Source organism: Nelusetta ayraudi, unplaced genomic scaffold, assembly GCF_046127955.1.
Source record: "Nelusetta ayraudi isolate G7.1 ecotype Tasmania unplaced genomic scaffold, CSIRO-AGI_Nayr_v1 ptg000130l, whole genome shotgun sequence".
NCBI lineage: Eukaryota > Metazoa > Chordata > Actinopteri > Tetraodontiformes > Monacanthidae > Nelusetta > Nelusetta ayraudi.
The window spans coordinates 746,231-766,710 of record NW_027466180.1 but is presented as its reverse complement, the minus strand read 5'-3'; the positions used below and the strand labels follow the sequence as shown (position 1 = coordinate 766,710).

The window sequence follows — 20,480 nt, the reverse complement described above, 5'->3', positions numbered from 1 at the left end:
GCCTTAATGCGTGTGTGCATGTGTGCGTGTGTGTGTGTGTTTCTTTGAAAATTCTTTTTTCCCGTGAACGAACAATTGGCTTCCCCCGATACTCTTCACCCGTGTCTTTATGTGAGAGTTACAATAAAAAACACAAACATCTTCCCATCGCAAGATGTGTGCACTGGGGAGGAGAAGAGATGAGAGTTTAATGCTGCTGCAGATAAAATGTCAAATCCTGGTGTCAAAAAATGACAAACTTTCCCAGCCGATGCATTTTATTTCATCCGGAAAATTCAGTTGATTGTGTGGTCAATCGAGTTTGCTGTTGAAATTCTGTCACACGCATAGCATTGTAGTCAAGACCGCACCGACCAAGACCAAGACATTATCAAGACTACAGAGTATCGAGATGGAGCCGAGACCAAGACATTTGGAATTGGAGACCAAGACAAGACCAAGATTTATATATCAAAGAAAAATAACAACAAAACAGTGGAAATGAGCATCTATACCTATTTTTTAAATTTGAGTTTGCTTCTAAATTGAACCGCAACATCCCTTTTCAGCAAGGTTTCGGTATGAGATGAGACTGAGATGTGAGAAGCGGTCTCGAGACCAGGACCAAGCTCGAGTGCTACAACACTAGACATACATGAGGTAATAGTCAAGCCAGGCATGAGCAACACTCTACTGATTCAACTACTGATTCTGAGAATTAGATTTCTTCAGCTTTCTTGGGAAACTTGATTCTAGCCATAATTAGTTACACAATGGTGGAAATCCCGAACCGCTGGCTAAAGACACACTGACATTAAACAGTCAACTCTAATTTTGTTATTTTTCGCCGACATCAGGCTGCGGCCATAGATTGTGAGGGAACGACGACTCCAACCATAGGCCACTTCTACTGCCCTAATTCATGATTGCATTTCCAAGATATTTAACCAAAAAAATGAAACAAACGAAAAAACAAAAACGCGGCTTTGGGGTTGAAGGCGCCCCAGAGGCCTTGACTGTACGTTCCTGACCCTGTCCTCGGCGCTCCGGGTGCAGATTTACATCCCAAACAGAGACAGAGACATGTTTGGGGATCAGTCTAACTGTCAGTGGCTGGCTTAGTGCTGGCATCAGAGCACATCACCAGACCCCATTCATTGCCACTTAGCAGAACAGCCTGCTCGCTTTGCCAGTGACTGTGCGTGTGTGTGTGTGTGTGTGTGTGTGTGTGTGTGTGTGTGTGTGTGTGTGTGTGTGTGTGCGTGCGCACATGTGTGTGTTCACTCGCTAAAACACTCACGCACAGATGCACATCCTCAATGTTGGTGGATCTGGAGGAGATAATGTGACACAAATCACAACCCACACACACACACACACACACACACGCACACACACACACACACATTTCAGTTAAGAAAACTCGGTGTCCGTGCACGAAAAAAACACACACACACACACACACACACACACACACACACACACACACACACACACACACACACACACACACACAATCGCTGCCATCTGGCCCGGCCAGCGACCCACCTGGGCGGGTCAGGCTTGTGGATAAACAGGGGGATTTGCGGTGTGTTGCGGGCCACACAGGCCTGTCTCCATCGCTCGCCGCCATCTTAAGTCGTGCGCAGGGGGAAAATACACAACTCGGCGATGGAGATAATAACTGTTCTAACGCCGGCTCCGTCCAATCGCGTCCCCCGTCCCCCGTTACATCAGAAAATGTTTGAGCGAGCGTCGCCGCCGCCGTCACAGAGCGAGAAAAACAAGGCTGTTGGTGGAGTGGAGAGAGGGAGAGAGAGAGAGAGGGAGAGAGAGAGAGAGGAAGTGGAGGCAACAGGGCGACTTCCTAGATGACTGATAACGGCCAGAGAGGCAACACACAACAAACTGAGGGCCTCCACAAGTCAAACTCTCAGAAAGTGCGACAGCCCAAGGCTGGAAGACGCACATCCACACCAGTGAGTGTTTTTTCAGTCAGTACCACGGCATCATGAAAATGAATTAAATAATCCGGCTTCAAGAAAAAAAAATACTAACATTCCATTGTGGAGTGACTATCTTTGCCTCTTTGCAAATAAATGACAGAAAACATTGACCAAATTTTCAAGACTTATTATACACACGCTAACCTTGCTGTGTTGCGTTTGACGGGTTCCCTGATTAAACGTCGCCGTGTTGAGGGGATTAAGAACGAAACCCTTCACTGGCTGAGCGGAAACATTAAACACTGTTCGCACGTCTCGACGTGAACCAACGTCCCAGACAAAACACAAACAGCAGCTTAATCTGACGGCGTGCGTCATGTGAGGGTGGGAAACGGATGTTTTCTCAGGGGACGGTTTGGGTTTTGATGTTTATTTTGGGGTCGAAGGTCACACTGGGTGAGGTGAGGCAAAACACACACAAAAACAAACAAACAAAAAAACAAAACCTGTATGGGCTCCTCGTCTGGTGTGGACGGCCTACAAATGATGTATCTGTATTTGTCTTTACGTGTGTGTGAAATTGTGTGCGAGCACACTGGTGTATGTGTGTGTGTGTGTGTGTGTGTGTGTGTGGTGACAGCTGCCGTGCTGCTGGCTGGGAGCTGAGCGCAGTGGGCAGCGAGAGCCCCAGACTAAGGAGATGAAAGCCGAGGTCACAACCTGGACTGGCGGGGACAAGGAGCGGCGGCTCGCTCTCGCAGCAACACAAAATACAAAGTCACACATGCAGGTGGGAGATGCAATTGTCGGGCACGTACACACATACGTGCACGGCAGACATATGTTTGTCGCACACAGAGCGGGCACCGGCAGCCTGGGGGTGTCGGCTTTACAGCGACGACGACACAAGGACACAAGTCTAGCGGAGAAACAAAAACAGGGCGAAGACAAAATCAGTCAGCAGACGCGACACAACGTAACAACACAACACAACACGACACGCAGTGACGACGAGCTTAAAAGTGGCCGACGCGCACACGAAGAAGTGAAGACGCGCAAGCAGATTGACGCGTCATCGCTGGAGACTAATTCAGGTTTAAATGAGTCGATGTTGTGCACGTCACACACAGGCACACACAAACACACATACACGCACACGCACACGCACAGTGTCTGACTGGACGCACCTGAGCCACTCTCAGACCTCGTGTGGAATCTACTGGGATCTTTGGCTATTAAACTGTTCGTAGGATGCAAGAAACTAAGGGTCAACTGAGAGATTAAAGCAAAACATATTGCAAGCAAGACGATGCACTGCAAAGCGTCTTTACCTCCGACTGCAGCCACTGAACAGAAACTGGCCTGTCGCTGCATCACCATCCATCACCAGCCTCATGATGTTGTGTGCGTTGTTGGTTGTTTTTTTTGTTTTTTTTACAACTGACCAGTCCAGTGCCTTGTCACTAGACTGGTCAGCGACCCCCCACGCCGTAAAACAAAATTAAACACAAAAAAAAGAAACCCAGCGCGGCTCACGGTGGCAATTAGTCAGCAGAGCGGCCATGTGACGGAGCAGTGTGCTGGGGATTAGGGGCCACTAAGCTTATTAGGGCGACGGGTGGGACCACCCGGGACCACCCGGGACCTCCGCTGCCACCTACCAGTCGCTGACGAACACGTGCGGCCGACGCACCCGGCGGGCCTGCGCTCAGACCCGGGTACCCCGGTCTCGGCCGACGCCGCACGCCAAGACGCAGTAGAAGAAGAGTTAAAACAGAGGAGCAGCGTCCCGGGTCCACCACCGGGCGGCGCCTCGGTTTGACTTTGTTTCGACTGTCGATTGGGCCAATTGGGAGTGAAACTGTGTGCGTTTGTATGTAGCTACCTGTGGTTGTGTGCATGCGCCTGCCGGGGGGGGGGGCATCCAGGCGGTGGCAGGGGGGGTAATCGGCAGCATCTGTTGCCTCTCCTCAGGGCGATTAATTTGATTAAATTAATTTGGAAGGCGTGCGTGTGTGTGCGCTCCCACTCTGTGTGGCCGCCACCACCTCTCTACGTCACACACACACACACACACATCAATTTAAAGCTTTTAACCGTACAGAATATATTATTATTCAGTCTCTCTCTCTCTCACACTCTCTCTCTCACACTCTCTCTCTCTCTCAAACTATTTAAGAAGTGGGAAACGAGCAAAGGTGGGGAAAAAAAACTTTGTGGGGGGACACACTCGTGCACACGGGCGCAAATTAATCCCAATTTGTCGGCCTCGGCGACGGGGAGAAACTTTTGGGATTTCATACTTCATACCAGCTTTTGTCACCTTTGCGTGAATAGCCGAGGGCTGAAATAATTGTGTTTTTCTTCCCCGAGGCCCGGTCGGTGCTCACAAGCCACTGGCCTACGTAATGTGTTCCACGGGGGGGAGAGAGGGAGGGAGGGAGAGGGGAGGGCGAGGCGGTGCATGCAGGGTGGCTCTGAGAGAGGGAAGACGGAGGGATGGAGGGAGGATGGAGGGAGAGAGGGAGGACCTGCGTGTGCGAGTGGCTGGTCGGCGGGCGGCGCCTTCCAGTGTGTGTCAGTACGTGACGGCGTGTGACCGCATGAGTGTGCGAGAGTGAGAGTGGGAGAGTGTGTGAGTGTGTGTGGCGTGAAAACGGCCTTAATGGAGTTGGACGCCATCCACAATAGACAGGACACGACATCCCAGACAGGAAGAAGAAGAAGAAGAAGAAGAAGAAGAAGAAGAAGGAAGGAGGGAGGGGGAAGAAGGGGAGGAGAAAGAAGGAAAAGGAAGAGAAGGAGGAGGAGAAAAAGGATGGGGGAGGAAGGAGAGGGGAGGGAGAGGAGGAAGACGGAGGAAGCGGCGTCTTTAACCGACAGCCGCTCAGCAAATTAGTCGTCGTCAAAAATTGTTTTACTCGAATGACGCGGGGAAAAAGATTAAAAGTCGTGATTAAAAGCTGCGACTCGGTAAAGTGGCAATTTCCGCTGCGTTTTGCTTGTTGTTGTTGTTTTTCTTAAAGCCGAGTGGCGTGCCGACAGGCGTCAAAGTGAGCGAGTCGTGTCATTTTTTTCTTCCTCCCCCAGAGGAGGAACAGATGTGAGAATTCCTCCTCCTCCTCCTCCTCCTCCTGCTGCTGTGAGTGACTGACACCAGTAAAATGACTGTCAAAAGTGACGACGGTGTGACAGAGGTGTGTGTGTGTGTGTGTGCGTGCACACATATCGCTGGATACTTAATACATTCAGTCATGATAGCTTCTCACTTTGAATACGACGGTCCTGCCGATGTGTGTGTGTGTGTGTGTGTGTGTGTGTGTGTGTGTCTGTGTCTCATTTAAATCCCTTCACAAAGCTTTAAAGATGAGGGAAGTTGGTCATCCCCGGCTTTGCTTGATATGCAAATGAGCGGAGAATACACACAGACATGCATACACACATTACCACCCCACCCCCCTTCCCATACATACATACAGAAGAGCCCGTCAGCACAATACCTTCAAATATAGCTGTCCAATCTTTTGACTCTCAATTTGCCCACCTTTTTGATAATATGCGCCCGTTTGAAAGGGGGTGAAAAGGGGGGCCGGCGTGCAATTTAGAGATACTACAGTCGGCGCGGGCCCGTCGCTCGCCTGCCCCCCCCCCCGCCACCCCTCTCCCTCTCTCTCCAACTGTCCCTCTTTCCATCTTTTGATTATGCGATTTGCCCTGGCAGACGAACAAATAGAGGTGGAGAGTGTGTGTGTGTGTGTGTGCGGTTTGGGGGGGGGATTGGGGGGGGTAGCGTTTGACACTGCCGTTTTCAATGACAGAATACAATCTAAGCGGGGCCCGGTAATTCGACGGCGGGGGATTAACCCAGCGCGAGGTTGGGCCCCCAGATTAAGACGGAGCCTCGGCCGGCGTGGAGGATCTGGAATTTCATCACCGCCGCCGCTCGCTCGGGCACAATGGCACATTCTTCGCCTTTCTCCTCCGCCGTCTGATGAGGGGTCAGAGGAGCTCACCTCTCCTCCTCGTCCTCCTCGTCCTCCTTCTCCTCCTCCTCCTCCTCTTCCTCGTCCTCCACCTGAGAGGAGCAGCACTCACCAGCGCCTTCATCCATTCATCCTGCCAGACTTCACGTCGGCTTCTTCCACACCTGAGCGGCGGCGGCCTACAGCCATGGAGAATCTCTCGGCTGTGTGTGTGTGTGTGTGTGTGTGTGTGTGTGTGTGTGTGTGTGTGTGTGCGTGTATTGGGATGGGGGATCGTCAAAGCGAGGGTGGCGGCATTTATTTATATTCAGCGTGGCTGGATTATGTTTGTCCCTGCTGTTCGCACGAGTATCGACACACACAGACGGCCTTCTGCTACCGACACACACAAACAGAAACACCGGGGGTGAGGGGAGGGAGGGTGTGTGTGTGTGTGTCTGTGGAGGGGGGGTTATCCAGCAGATTCAGCGGGACTTTTTCTCAGGACTGTTGCTACTCCAAGGTAAGACTGCCCCCCAGTGGCGACACTGTGTTACTCGGCCGAGTTTCCAGCGTGTTAAAACTTAAATAATCTTTTTAGGGTGGGAGACCTTTTTAAAATTATGATAACTATGTTTTGTGTTTCATGTCCTCTTTAAAGCGGTGGTTCTCAACAATCGGAGTCTCTGGACCCACATTTTTTACCTTAACATGAAGTCACGAGCCAAATTTCTTATAAAACTTAAAGAAATTAGAGGTTGAAGACGACTAGGCACATTCTGCTGGGTTCTTTCTTTTTATTGTAGGATTATAGTTGTATAGGTGCAGGTGAAATTGTATGGTTTTGAGCGCGTGTACGTACGCGTTGGCGTGTCTGTCTTGTTAATATGTATGTGTATATGTATGTATGCATGTAATATGAATTTATTATGGATGGAGAAGGGTTGGGAGAAATAAGCTAAGCTTTTTCTCACTATTTTTCGAATATACGTGAATTTAATTGTATGGTGTTTTCAAAACTGCCTTCTCCTCGAAATAAACGTTTCAATCAATCAATCACTTAAATGTATTCCACAAGTCCTGCAAAATAAAAGCCCCCCAAAAAAAGGAAACTGCCAAAAAAGCTGTGACGCCAATCAAAGCAACTCAGCGACCCACCAGCTGAGAAACTCTGCTTTAAAGTATTTAGTTTTAAAGAAGCTAAAAATGAAGTTTTTAGAAAGCAAACAGCAGCGATATATGTGACTGTTAAGTAGAGCGAGCAGGAGGAGAAGAGAGGCCGGCACTAAAAATCCATCAAGCCAAATAAAATCCATCCAATCTTTCAGTCTGTTTTCACCACCGTTTCACCCTCTGAAGCAAGAGGTCGTCGCCTGGCGCCTCTGACCTCCATTCCTGGCTCTGATCTCCGTGTCATTAGTCAGGTATGCGGAGACAGACTCGAACCTACAACCTAGGTGTCCTCCTTGGCTACATGCCTTGCCCTCTTTAGGCGTTTCCCACGCCCTCTGCGGAGAGCGGCGGCTGACCCGCGTGTCCGCTCGGCTCTCTGTCAAAAGAAGAAGAAGGTGGAGAAACTCTGGGCCGCCCTTCCCTTTGAGCTTGACGTCTACAGAAAGTGACGGCGGCGGCCGAGCGCTCAGCCGGCTTAAACACTCTGCCCTCATCACTCGCAAGGCCGTGGAGCCTCGGCAAGGCTGCTCAAGGTAGCTGCGGTTTCTTGCCAAATGCACTCGGTAACTGTGAAGTCATTCAGCAGTACTTCCTTCTCCCGACGAGAAGAGCAAATAAACCAGATTGAATTTTATGTACCCCTGCATTTTGGCTTATGTGTAGTTTGATTGTATGTACTGATTTTATTATGTTAATGCCCTTGTAAAGTGTCGGAGTTTTTTGAAAAGCACTATACCAACACAATTTATCATTATTATCATTATTATTATTATTATTATTATTATTATTATTATTGAACACAAACTCAAACAAAAAGAAGAGGGGCTGGGGGGTCAGGCTGCTCCTGTGATGTGTGTCACGTGATCAAGAGCGAATTGTGTGACAGCATGGACCCAAACCTGAAGCTCTGGAAAATCCTGACCTCTGACCTCAAGTAAAAGGCAGGTCAAATTAAAGTGCCTCGTTGTCAGCCAACCACGTTTTGTTTTTAGCGAATAGAGAAGGTTTTTTTTCCCCTGACGAGTGTTAATACCCCTTTAAGAAAGTGAAAGGATGACATCAGCATCCCGCTACAGAGACCTCAGTCATGACTTTGTAAATAACCTGCTGGCTAGAAGTCTAAATACAGAAGGACCACGTCGGGTTGACAGAGGCCTCTTTGATCCAACATCTCCGACGCCCTGCTGAAGAACTGAATAAACATATTCAAGAAACATGACCGCTCACTTTTAAAGAAAAACCTTGCAATTTCCTCAGACACACATCAGGTCCTATATTTAATTCTCTTCATTATTGTTATTCTTATTCTAATTATTGTTACTACTATTATTATTACTAACAATAATAGCAATAATAATAATTGCTGCTTGGCTCTATCTTGGCCTCCACAAGGAACAGTGACTGACACGCTGTGCTTGCTGTACATTTTGTGCCAATGCCAATGTTAAGTAATCTCGTCTTATTGAGTTTTTTCACACGCGAAACGACCGTAATTGCAGAGTTTTGCCACAAGATGGCAGCACCTGCCCACATAGAGAGGCTTTGGCTGCACCCCAGGAAGGCAGAAGACCTTTAAATGAGTTCAAGTCCAGTTACTCACATTCTCGATGACAAACGTCCACTCTTTGTCTTCAAACTCCTCTGCATGGGGGTCCTGTAAAAACAAAGGGAGGTTCAGGTCAGTGTATGTTTCACAAGGGAGGATGAATCAATACAATCAACAGCGAGCGTGCTTGTCTGCCGTGGCCGCGGCAAAACACAAGTAGTGACATCATCACCGACGGCTTTTCTCATTGATTGTATCTGCAACCCAAGCCAGGAAAAAAACAAATCAATGTTCCTGCAGACCTACAACACACTGAGTAACGACACACAGACCCAGTTGTACAGCCATAAACGCCTCCGTAAACAGAACAAATGCCCAGAAGTCAACAGAACCCGACTCTTCTGGCAAGTCTGGTCATTTTATAATGTCTGCATTGTTTTATAGCTGCTGCCAATCAACTGTCAGTCTGAAACACGATGCAGCAACGCCTTTTACTAAAAGACTGTCAAAATAATGAGAATGGAATCATCTTAAACCCCTCTCCAGGAGGGTCGGGCTTATTTAAATCAAATGGGTTTATCAAATGCAACAATTAAATAAAATACCAGCATAAAACTCTTTCCTTCGGCCTCAGAAGAGCTCGATCAGTCTGCAGCCCTGTAAAGTTACTTATTAATGAAAGATTTTGTCATCCTTTACAAAGTTCAGTCATGACTGCCGGCAGCTGTGTATCCCCTGGCTCAAAGACTGCTGACTTCAGCGAGTTGTGAAAGCAGAACTCCAGCAACGGGCAGAGAGCAGCAATATCTTCAAATCACTGTCAGAAAGTGCTTCGAAAATAAAATACGCATCAAAACGATGCTTTGTTTTGTGTTATTTGGCGGGCATTAGAATATAAATAGGGGAGCATTAAGATGCAGGAAAACCAGGAGACGCCAGACGGACAGTATCAATGGTGATCAATGGTTTGAACTTTAACACTGTAAATTAACTTTAAGCCAGATGGTGACGGTTTGAAAGAACCTTTGAAAACGACATTTCTTTAGTCCAGTAAAACATTGAAAAAAAAAACAAAAAAAAACGCAACAACAACAGAGCAAACGAACCCAACGGCACCGAGGCACCAAGCAGGACGCTGAACTGGTTAACTAGTATGTCATTACAAAAACAGCTTTTTATTACTTCCTCTGGGACAGGAAGAGGCCAAAAATAGAAAGACGGGCTGATAGAGCGGACAGCGCCGTTAAACAAACTTCTTGGTGACTTTGCAACAGCGGAGGCGGCGGCAGCAGCAGCAACAGCAGAAGCAGCAGCAGCAGCACCACCACCACCACCAGTAACAGCAGCAGCAGCAGCAGCAGCAGTGTCTATTTAATAATGTGTAGGAAGGTAAGGAGACACTGAGACTGGAGCAGGAGGCCGTCGGCAGGGAGGCCCAGCGGTGACAGATACTGTCTATACACGTCTTAACTACAGATGTGACTGCTTCACTGCAGCGCTGCCACCCACCCGAGTGTCATGTAAGCTCACAAAACCAAGATGGTATTAAAAAAAATTTTTTAAAAATGAAGCATCAATAGAAAAGAAAACCTGCATTATTTACGACTTTGGCTGACCTTGAAGAGAGTGACGGTGATCTCCACGTTCTCTGGGACGGGCCACACCACCACTCCTCTGTAGGGGTTCTTGATGCCAGGCTGCCAACTGTGGGACTGAGGGCACAGAAAGATAAAAAAAACTATGGTGCACTATGAAATTTTATTTTATTTTATTTTTCAAAGCCTTCATCCTTGGAGGACAAACCTTTGAGGATTTCCGTCGACTCCTGCGCGTCCAGACCACCACCAGCTTGTCCGGCTGCCTGTGAGAGAAGAGGGGGAGGAGGGGTCATGAATCACACCTGTGAAATACGGGTTCAATGTCATTATTTCATTATCGTCACCATCGTGTGTCAACCCGCGCCACAGAATTTGGCCATTAGTTCAAGCAATGGCATCTAAATGCACAACATTTTCATGCAAACACAAACTGACACAAGGCGTGGCGGAACCTAGAAGTGCAGTGCAGACAAAGCAACCAACCTCCAATTGACAGCACGTTCAATCAGTCTTAAAATTCCAGTGGGTTGCACAACCAATCAGCTTCCTTCGCAGATAAAGAGGTGAGGGTTGGGGTGGGAGGGGCGGGGGCTGGGGGTTCAAGGGCACAAAGCAACTGACTGTAGCGAGCGACTGTTGGACGCAACCAGAAGACAAATTCAAAACAATTGACATCTGCCGGTCGCGGCGGCAACGAGTCAAAGCATCACTTCCCAAACTTTTGAAAGGGGAAACATAAACCTTCACTAGGCTCATAAATCATTCAGGAATCTAAAGTGACTCACTGAATTGCAACAAAGTGCGAAGTGACAAATTTGCGCGCGGCAGACAGACAGCTTGTTCTGTATCCGCTCGGGAGGAGGGCAGGTCGGGACCTGCTGCGGTGTCATTCCACTGGTGTGTAAACTCCCAGGGACGTGCGTGATAAAAGACGACAGTATTCAAATATGAACGTGTCTGCGTTACGAAAGCCGGGTGGACTGGCATCCACTGACGCATTGTGTGGAGAAAAAAAAAAGACAACTAGTTTTCTGTGTCAAATTCAGCCGCGCACGTCCCGGCGAGGTGAGACTGGAGCAGCGATGACAAACAGTCCAGCAGTGACAAGGACGAGCGTGTTAGCGGGACGCTGTTAGTACTGGCCAGAACGAGGAGAGACAAAGGAGCGAGATGCCATGAAAGAATGAAGGAGACAGAAGGCCGGAGGGAGGGAGAGGACGAGCGAGAACCAGAGGGAGCTTTGAGGGGAGCGAGAGAGAGAGAGAGGGAGAGGAAGAGAGAGAGAGAGAGAGAGAGAGAGAGAGAGAGAGACGTCAGATAGAGAAGCTATTGTCTTCCGACGGCCGAGAGACACAGCGGACGGAGAGAGCGAGAGAGAGACAGGGAAAAGAAACACATTCCCATATTTTTCTGCTTTGTGCAGTGCTTGGATGTATCGGAAGAAATATTCAGAGTATTTGCCTGCAGCCAAAGCTGAATTCATCATATTTATTGTTTTCTCTCACGTTCAGCTTGGAGCTGAAGATTGTCTGGTTGTGGCAATGTTTGAAAAGAACAAACAAACAAACAAAAAAAATTCTTTCAATTCATGTTTGCATCCTCAAATGCTGTCAGAGTCACATTGAAAGGTTTTCCATGACCAGTTTTTTTTTTATTGTGATATTTCGTTCTTGCGCAATTCTAGGGGGAAATGGAAACGTAGCGAGAGACAGCTCGAAACAAAATGATCTGACTGGTGCAAACTAGCATCCGAAACAAGTGAGCACAATCGGAGTTGCAAATCCAGCTCAGCAAGAATCGGGTGATCATCGGGGGATCATGGGTTCCACAGAGCTGGTGGTGACATCATCAACACTGGCAGGAAATCAACAAGATGCACTCCAGAGGAAATTCACCGACAGTCAGGTGTATAGGTGCTGCACCGATGTGATGTTTTCTGACTGACACACACATGCAGCAGCACGGCCCTGCACCCTGCAGCAGGCGTGCCATGCATCGCTCCACCTGCCAGCAGCAGAGGCAACAAACCAGTACGTCCTTAATTTCACAACCAAGTTGACACTCGGACACAAAATCCTGCAGTTGCATCGACTTCTGGTGTGCGTGTGTGTGCGTGTGTGTGTGTGTGTGTCTGGCAACACGAGGGGGCTGTCAAGCGACAATCAGAGTCGCAATGGACACGTAACGCTTCCCCCTGATTGCACACAGCATGCCTGAACTTACTCATCAGTAATAAATGTCCACCAATATGGCCTTGATCTTGATTTATTGCCCAAAAACACTTTGCTGCGCTCGCCTGGGGATGATTTAATGCAAGCAGCTGGATGTTTCTCTGGCAGGGACGTGATGGATGATTTGCCTCGATGCAAACGCGGCAACACAACACAAATCTGACAACAGGCGCTACCGGCCACTTTCACACTTTTCCTCTACAAAGTAAAGCAATACAAGTGAGTGTGCTGAGAAGCGTGTCACACACCTCATGCATCACACTTTGCACCCCGAGTTTGGCTCTCAGCTCCAACCTGCACTGTGATATTGAGTTGCGACCGACAAGCCAGCGAGGATGTTTAATATGTAATTTTACTGGAGCGATGATGTAACACTGTGTGAATGAACGGTGCCTTATTTCACTGACAATCACAACCACGGAACTTATTAATATTTCAGTGAGTGGTCTCAATTCAGCCTGCAGTCAGAAAGGGCTGCAGGAGTGGAACACTGCCTTTATTTGGCCTCCACAAGGGCCGGAGAACAGGTATTGAAAAAGAAAATCTAATTTTCTTTTACTTTTTTTTTTTTTTTTTTTTTAAAACATTACTTATTTTACCACTTCTGTTCAACCATGACAGGAAAAAAAAATGGTAAAAATGTCCTTGAAGACAGATAAACAACTGAAATGTGAACAATTTAATAAAGAAGTTTTTTTTTTTGATGGACTAAAAAAACATTAAAATAATATTAAAATAATATTAAAATCATAAGAACCAAAGACAAATCATTCAGCCGCCTCAAACTTTGGACTCGAAAACAAAAAGGCAGAGCCGTTGTTGCTCTGGACATTTGTACACAGAATTCTACAGGAGTCACAGGATGTGTCATAATATTAGTATCAAGTGCTGCAAGATTTGTTCTGCCTGGCTGAAAATGCTCATGTGAAGCTCACACCCAACCCACATGACACAAGAAGTCATACAACTGATCACAGCCGCTGTCGTCACACACACACACACACACACACACACACACACACACACACACACACACACACACACACACACACATAAAAACCCGTCCTCAGTCTCTAATTATCTGTCGCATCCTGGGTTTAGTCTGCAATTATGCTTGAAAAATATTTGTTTCCCCAAGATTAATTTAAAATCTTTAGATAAATAAATATGCTTTAAAAAATGCTCATCTACATGTTGTACAAATACACTTAAAGAACTAAAAAATAAAAGACTAGATATTTTTACAACAGATTCTTGTTTACAATGAAAAATAATTCCTAAAGACCTTGAGGGGCTGAAAACTCCAGCAACACCAACAAACAACTTAAAAAAAAAAATTGAAATGTGACCATTAGAAGTCAACTTAAAGTCAGAGGATAAATGTTTAGGGTGTTTTTAATGTTCCCCAATGTAAAAATGTGTCACATTGGACCCTCAACATTATTTATGGGTTAAATAATGTGTTCCTTACACATTTTTCATTGTGAAACTTAGGTTCTCATGAAAAATCACCGCTTATCAATTAATCGTTAATCGATCGATAAGGTCAATCAACCAACGATTAATTGATAATTTTGCATTCCTAATACACATATTATCATAGCCAGGAAGATGAACGGCAGCATTGCAAACGATGAACAGGCAAGACAGAGATCAAACACAATGACAGAAACAGTACTCGATCAATACTCAGCACTTCAAAGCTGCCAAATTCACATCACGTACAACTTCAAAGGTACCGTATAGCAGAGAAACAGGCCAACGAGGTGAACTTTGCCACAATACGAGCCGGTGCAAACGCGTTTCCCATTGAAAAACACGAAGGAGCCATGCTTGCATTGCACAACAAAGGGCCAAACGCCGAAGCCCACCCACCCTTTGCTTTGGGAAGAGTCGTACATTTTTGTCATTCCATTCTCCAACACGTTAACATCTGTCCAGGTCGGAGCCCCGCGAGGGCGGGGCTAGTCGTGCCTACGGCAAGCTGCTTCAGAATCCATGCCTGCAGGCTGTGTTTTCTTCTTCACAATCCTCCGCTCACACTCGCTGAGCAGCCCCCGCCTGCAGGCCCGAGTGTGGCACACATCCCCTAATTTACCGACTTCGTCTGCACCTCTCAGCAGCAAACATTCATTCATCACGGAAATGTCTCTCTGCAGAGGATGTCACTATAAACACTGAGACTGATGCCATGGGGGCTGAGGTAAAAATCAAGGAAACACACTGATTGGTTTTATTTTTTATCGATATGAACATGTTTGGCTGTCGAGTCTTGAAGACACATAAAGAAGATTTTATAGTGTCATAAAGCGGTTGTGTGTTGTTGATTTTTTTTTTTTTTTTTTTTTTAACTTTGACAATATTGTGTTTATAATGGCACCTTACCGGCAAAGAAGCATGAAGTACACTTAAATATGTGACAGCAGCTTTACTAATCTGTCAAAGTTTATCCCCTTTACTGATGAGACAGTGACACTACCAAATATCATCAAACAAACTACATATAATGCACAGAAATTACAAAAAGTACACTACCAATCAAAAGTTTGGACACACCTTCTCTCTTTGTTTTATCAAACTGTTTGATATGTCATTAAAAAGATGAGTATGAGACTGGCAAATATAACATATATAATTCCAAATCACGGACTGATTTAGCTTTCCCATTACAACTAACTCATGTAAAATCATTATTTGGATTCAAGAACAATAATTGTCCTGAAGATTGTAGTTTTTTTTTTTTTTTTTGTATCACCGGTCAGGTTTCAGGCTTCACAGCATCCCTGTGTTTCTCGTACCAAGCCGTTCAGGTGTGCCGACCACATTCAAACCCAACTGGGGATCCAGCAGTTTCACAAGAGTCAGCCCCTCCCAGCATGCAGACATGCCTGCACACCTAGAGCAGCGAATGTGCAAGTGTGTCTCTCTAAATTGACCACCAGAGTACGAGCTTAGCATTCCATCACAGACACCCACTCATTCACTCACTCACTCACTCACTCACTGGGTTTCTAATGGGAGTGCAACACATTACCATTTCTTAGTGCATTCCACCATCAGCTCCTGATAGGAAGCCACAAACTGGAACTTGGAGGCATGCTTCCCCACACGCTGCAGACGCTTCCACACCGAGGCCATGTTTCTTTGGGAGCGGGTGGTTTCTCTGCACCTATCCCGCCCAAGGACTTCCTTCTTTGGGGTTTTCTCTTCCTACGATCTCGACCTGATGTTTATAGATATCCAGGCATATCCAAGAGGGGCAGATGCATAGTTTATGTCTCGGCTGGAAGCACGTTCAGGGAATGTTAAAAAAGTAAAAGAAAACAACACCAAAAAAAAAAAAAAAAAAAAGCTTCAGAAGCTCCCTGACAGTAGTGATGAGTGCGAGGAATCTCTGCAGCGGCGGCGGTGGTCGAGATCCAACTTGTCTCCAAGCATGATGAAAATTAATCCATTATTCGAAGGTATGAGGAGCAAGCCAAGCGATTACAACCGCTGTACTTCCATCTGATCGTAACCCTGCAAAGAAAACACAAGACAGATGAATGTCAATAGAAGATGAGTCAAACTATGCAGCCGTTAAATGCCACATAACTCATCTACAAATGTTCAAACCTCCCGATACGGGGGATGCTTTATCGGGGTCACAGAATTCACCGCCACAGCCGCCCGCAAGTGGGGATGTAAAAACCCACTGAATTCCCAATACAAACAGGCAGCCGAGCACTTTGTCAGCGCGTAAAAATGTGTTCTGTCGGACGGAATACCGCTGCCAACGCGACGTGACGTGGGGCTATTTACTGGCGTGGCAAGCTAACATGGGATGCTCAATGATAAAATAAAATAAAATATGTATTTATCCAGTCGGCTCAGTACGAATAAAAATAATCCGTGTCACATCACGTCCTGGCGTCGTAAGAGGCTTGTCGTTAAACGCTCAAGCCGCGGAGTCAACCCGAAAACTGACACTCACAAACAGCGATCTTGTAAACATTACATATTTTGTGGAATGCCTCTGGATCCGGGGAATAGTCCGAGCCGTCGCTTGCTCGCTCTACCGCTAACCGGAATGATTCAGCTGCTGCTAGGCTAGCGACTTAACCAAGAGGGGGGGAAACTGGGTTCACTTTAACTGTATGACACTCACCTTACGGCGTCACGCAACGCATTATCCGTAGGGTAGAGAGTGGCCAGAACGGGAGGGAAGGCCAGTCCGGAGCAAACAAGAAGCCGACAGCCAGAGACTAGCCCGCTTGCGAGCTAATTATTGCCTTGTTTTGCTGCTGCTGCAGCAACACCACCACCAGTACCACCACCAGCAGCCGAAGCCATAGCACACACACATTCGCACAGTTAGCCGCGCTGCTAGGCTAGTAGCTAACCATCACAACACCGCTTGAGCGGAAACCGTTGCTTTCTCCCCCCCCACCTCCCGACACATTTACTCCGCAGGTAAGCTCCTGCTGGAAGGCGTCTAGACCAGCTTAATCTAGACAGGACATTTTATTTGAGCGCCTGCCAAAAACCAGGCTCAGCCAGGTCGTAACACAAGTGGTCAACCGGCAAAGTAGTTTAAACGTAACCGATAGTTTGACGGTCGGACGTGATGGGCGCAAAGTTAGCTATTGTTCTCCACGTTTCCTATTAGCGGCATAGAAAATAAGATCCCCACTAAGTGGCGATGGGACGAAATCGAACCCAAACGAGGTCAACACTTCTGTTGAATAAATTGATTTTATTCAGTGCAAGTGATGATTATACGAACGAAATTCACCTGAGTGGTCTTACACTACCAGTCAAAACGTTTTTTTTGTTTCCTACTTTCTACATTGTTGTTAGCAAGATGTGTGGAACTATGTAGCAAAGAAAACATTTTTAAATGACCCAATATATTTTCAGAAGCGTGATATAGAAAGGTGGATTATTATATATTTTTTTAAAGTCAACAATTCCAAATGTGTTCATTCATTGTCTTGATGCCTTCGGTGAGAATCTACAATGTAAATAGTTATCATAATGAAAGAAAAACCATGAAATGAGCTTTCGACAGGTAGTGCATGTTCATTTTAACTGTAAAGCTGATTTTGTTTTGAAGGCTAATCCTACCACTTCCGCTTGTACATACAGCGCATACTGGCAGCTTCACAGAGCTCCATCGCTCCATCATCTCGCCTGCCGCCGGGGAGACCCGCGACCAAAGAAACGCCCCCTGCTTGGCCACCAGGCTTTGGTGGGGTTCCAAATCTGTTTACACGTTGTTTTCAGATCCTTGGTAGATTTAAAGCTTCCGTGCGTTCGCACAAGACATCCAATCTCTGCAAAGATAAAATGTTTTCAAGCTCAGTCTTGCCAATGCCTCATCTCCTAAATACACCATACAATGCTGGACTGCTTGCAATGTTTTTTTTCCCCCATGGTATACATTATTCAAAAATATTGAACAGAACAAAGTTATACATGCGCAAAGACTGTGGCTTATCAAAAAAAAAATCCTGAGGTGAAATAGCTGACAGATGAAAACAGTTATTCACATTTGGGACACAAGGGTATCAAATATCATCCTGAGAGTCTCCAGTGAGAGACTTTCATTGCCTGGTCTTTTTTCATTGCACATTTAATAGTGAGTGTTCACCTCTTAGGTCTACGTGTCAGGGGGTCTTTTGTCGCATGTAAAGGAGAAATAAAACACCTTCTATCCATCAGAAATCAATACCCCCCCACCCCCACCCCCGCCTCCTGCCACCGCCCTCCTTCACACACAGGAGACAGACGCATTCACACATCCTTCTCACACTCTCGCTGTAGCCAACAAAGGCTTGTAAATGCATAGCAGGGGAGCAGCAAGGTGGAGACCAACACTGCGGAGGGATGGGCCATGCGTGAGGCTGTGTATCAAAAAAAAAAAAAAAAATCACCATAAAAAGAAGAGATATGGGCGCAATAACAGGAAATTAATAGCATATCCTGTGTATGTGGCTGAGGGTTACATAATGCCGCGGAGACTCCGGATTTTGATTTATTTGCCTCAGTCGTTTTCTTTTTAAAGGGAACTTGGTCTGACCTGGGTTAACTATACTGCAGTAGAAATACATTACATTGACAAAACTGTTTAAAAGCCCAGAAAATCTACTGACGTTTGGGAATTGAATACAAAATACACATTGTATTAATGCTCCAGTTTTTAATACACTATTGACAATCATTTATGTCATTTAAAATCCACTCGTCATGATACTGTGGAAACCTCACAACATAATGAAGATATCTGTGCCCGTGGGTGTAAACAAAATATTCTGCTGTTAGTTACACTTGGGAGTTTGCCGATCACGTCTTCCTCCACGCGCGGCACAAAGCAGATTTTCAGATCGTTGTTAATCTGTCGGGTGTTTGTTAACAGAGAACACTTTGGGTTTTGGGGTCAGAGGCGATTTGCCAGCAGGGGGGCAGCTGATCCTGCTGCTCTGCGCCGCCGGCCCACATTTTACTATGGCAGAGCGCCCCCCCCTTCACGTGTCGAGGAATGCTTTGATGTGACGGTAAATGACACTATTTGCGTCCCTGGTAATGTTTCAGTGAGGGAGGTCAGGATCGAGGCACACAAAGGGCAGCAGGATGCGGAGGATGTGTAATCTGGCGTCACGTTCAGATGGAAGTTGTTGAAGTTACACCCACAGAGCGCACACACAAACAATAATACATCTAAAATGGGAAAGAACTATTGTGCTGCTCCCTTGATAACCGTGGATGGTTCCTGGAAGCGCAGAGATTTTTTTCTGGCTTCTCTGGTTCCTATTAATGAGTTTTTAATGTAAAATCTATGCATTTTTGATGGGCTTATTAGTGCAACACAATTCCAGGAAAGCATCTCAGCAAGAAAAAAAAAAAAAAAATCAGTAAACAGTAAAAATCACACGAAAACACATTTGTTCTGCTAATCATTCTGGCAACATTGAGCCTTCACCGGGGAATTGTTTCATGTGCAAATGCATTGTTCTCCATCCAAAACACCACTAAGATCTGTCCCACTCTCAATTTGGCTAAACTGTGCTTCTATATTTCTCTCCTGCTGGTGGAGCGACTACAAAAGGCTTTCAGAGGACATGATGCCAGCCACCGCCGCAGCTGCTGCATAAAATCCTGCTTTTTGAGAGCACAAACACATTCAGTACCTGCTCCGTGGTCCTGAGCGAGGGCCTTTCACAGGTTCCGCTCCATCCTAATTCCTAAGAGAGTGAAAGTTTCACCCCAGATTTCTTTCAGCGTGTGTGGACGGCCAACAAAAACAGGTCCTCCAGGATCTGCGCCAGCTCTCTCAGTCAGTGCTCAGATCCTGGCCGAGGGTGTCAGGACACTTGAAAAGACCTGTTAACAAAGCAGAGTCCTTTAGATATACACCGAGTGGGTCCGAGGACACTCTGCCGGAGCACAGATAATCAGGAGTGCCACCGCTGACACTATTGTGCGACGGGCTGCTGAACAAGAGCGAGCGACACCTCTTGAATCTGTTGCTTTCCATCGTGTTACAGTCAACACGCACTTCACTGACACTTCTCCTTTCTCTCCCTCACCATTAAATCCAAGCGCAGAGTTGGTTCACCTGAGTGATTAAGGAAGACGCTGTGCAATGAGTATACATATGCACGACCAGTCATAAGTTTGGATACACCCTATGAATTTAATATCTTTTCTTTCATTCTCATGTCTATTGACATTGCAGTTTCTCACTGAAGGCATCAAAAATACATATGAACACACATGGAATTATGTAGAAAACATTAAAAGTGTAACTCAAACACGTTTTATATTGAAATTCTTCAAAGTAGCCACCTTTCATAAAAAGCACATTTAGAGTTATTTAACATGTTTTTCTTTGCTGCGTAGTTACATGTATCTTGTTCATGTATTTGATACCTTCAGTATGTATCTACAATGTAGAAAGTTGTAAAGATAAACATTGCATTAGATAGTGAATCCAAACTTTTGACTGGTAGTGTATGTATATATTATTTCCTCACATGTCATTTGCTGTTTAGAAAGTCATGACT

General features: G+C 46.2%; 1 protein-coding gene across 5 annotated transcripts in view; it reads right to left on the bottom strand.

Annotated features, from left to right (window-relative positions):
* ehbp1 (EH domain binding protein 1) overlaps positions 1-17,055 on the bottom strand; it is a 112,456-nt gene extending 95,401 nt beyond the window's left edge. The window contains exons 1-5 of one of the 5 annotated variants that reach the window (XM_076050783.1): positions 16,583-17,055; positions 15,470-15,954; positions 10,410-10,467; positions 10,223-10,318; positions 8,661-8,714 (exon numbers count right to left, since the gene is read on the bottom strand). In XM_076050783.1, the coding sequence (XP_075906898.1) occupies positions 8,661-8,714; positions 10,223-10,318; positions 10,410-10,467; positions 15,470-15,573 (312 nt within the window). In that variant the 5' untranslated portion in view covers positions 15,574-15,954; positions 16,583-17,055. Of the gene's footprint in view, positions 1-8,660; positions 8,715-10,222; positions 10,319-10,409; positions 10,468-15,469; positions 15,955-16,432; positions 16,532-16,582 lie in introns of those variants that run through there. The other 4 variants (XM_076050779.1, XM_076050784.1, XM_076050785.1 and 1 more) reach the window with 4 other exon arrangements.
* Positions 17,056-20,480: the final 3,425 nt, after the last annotated feature.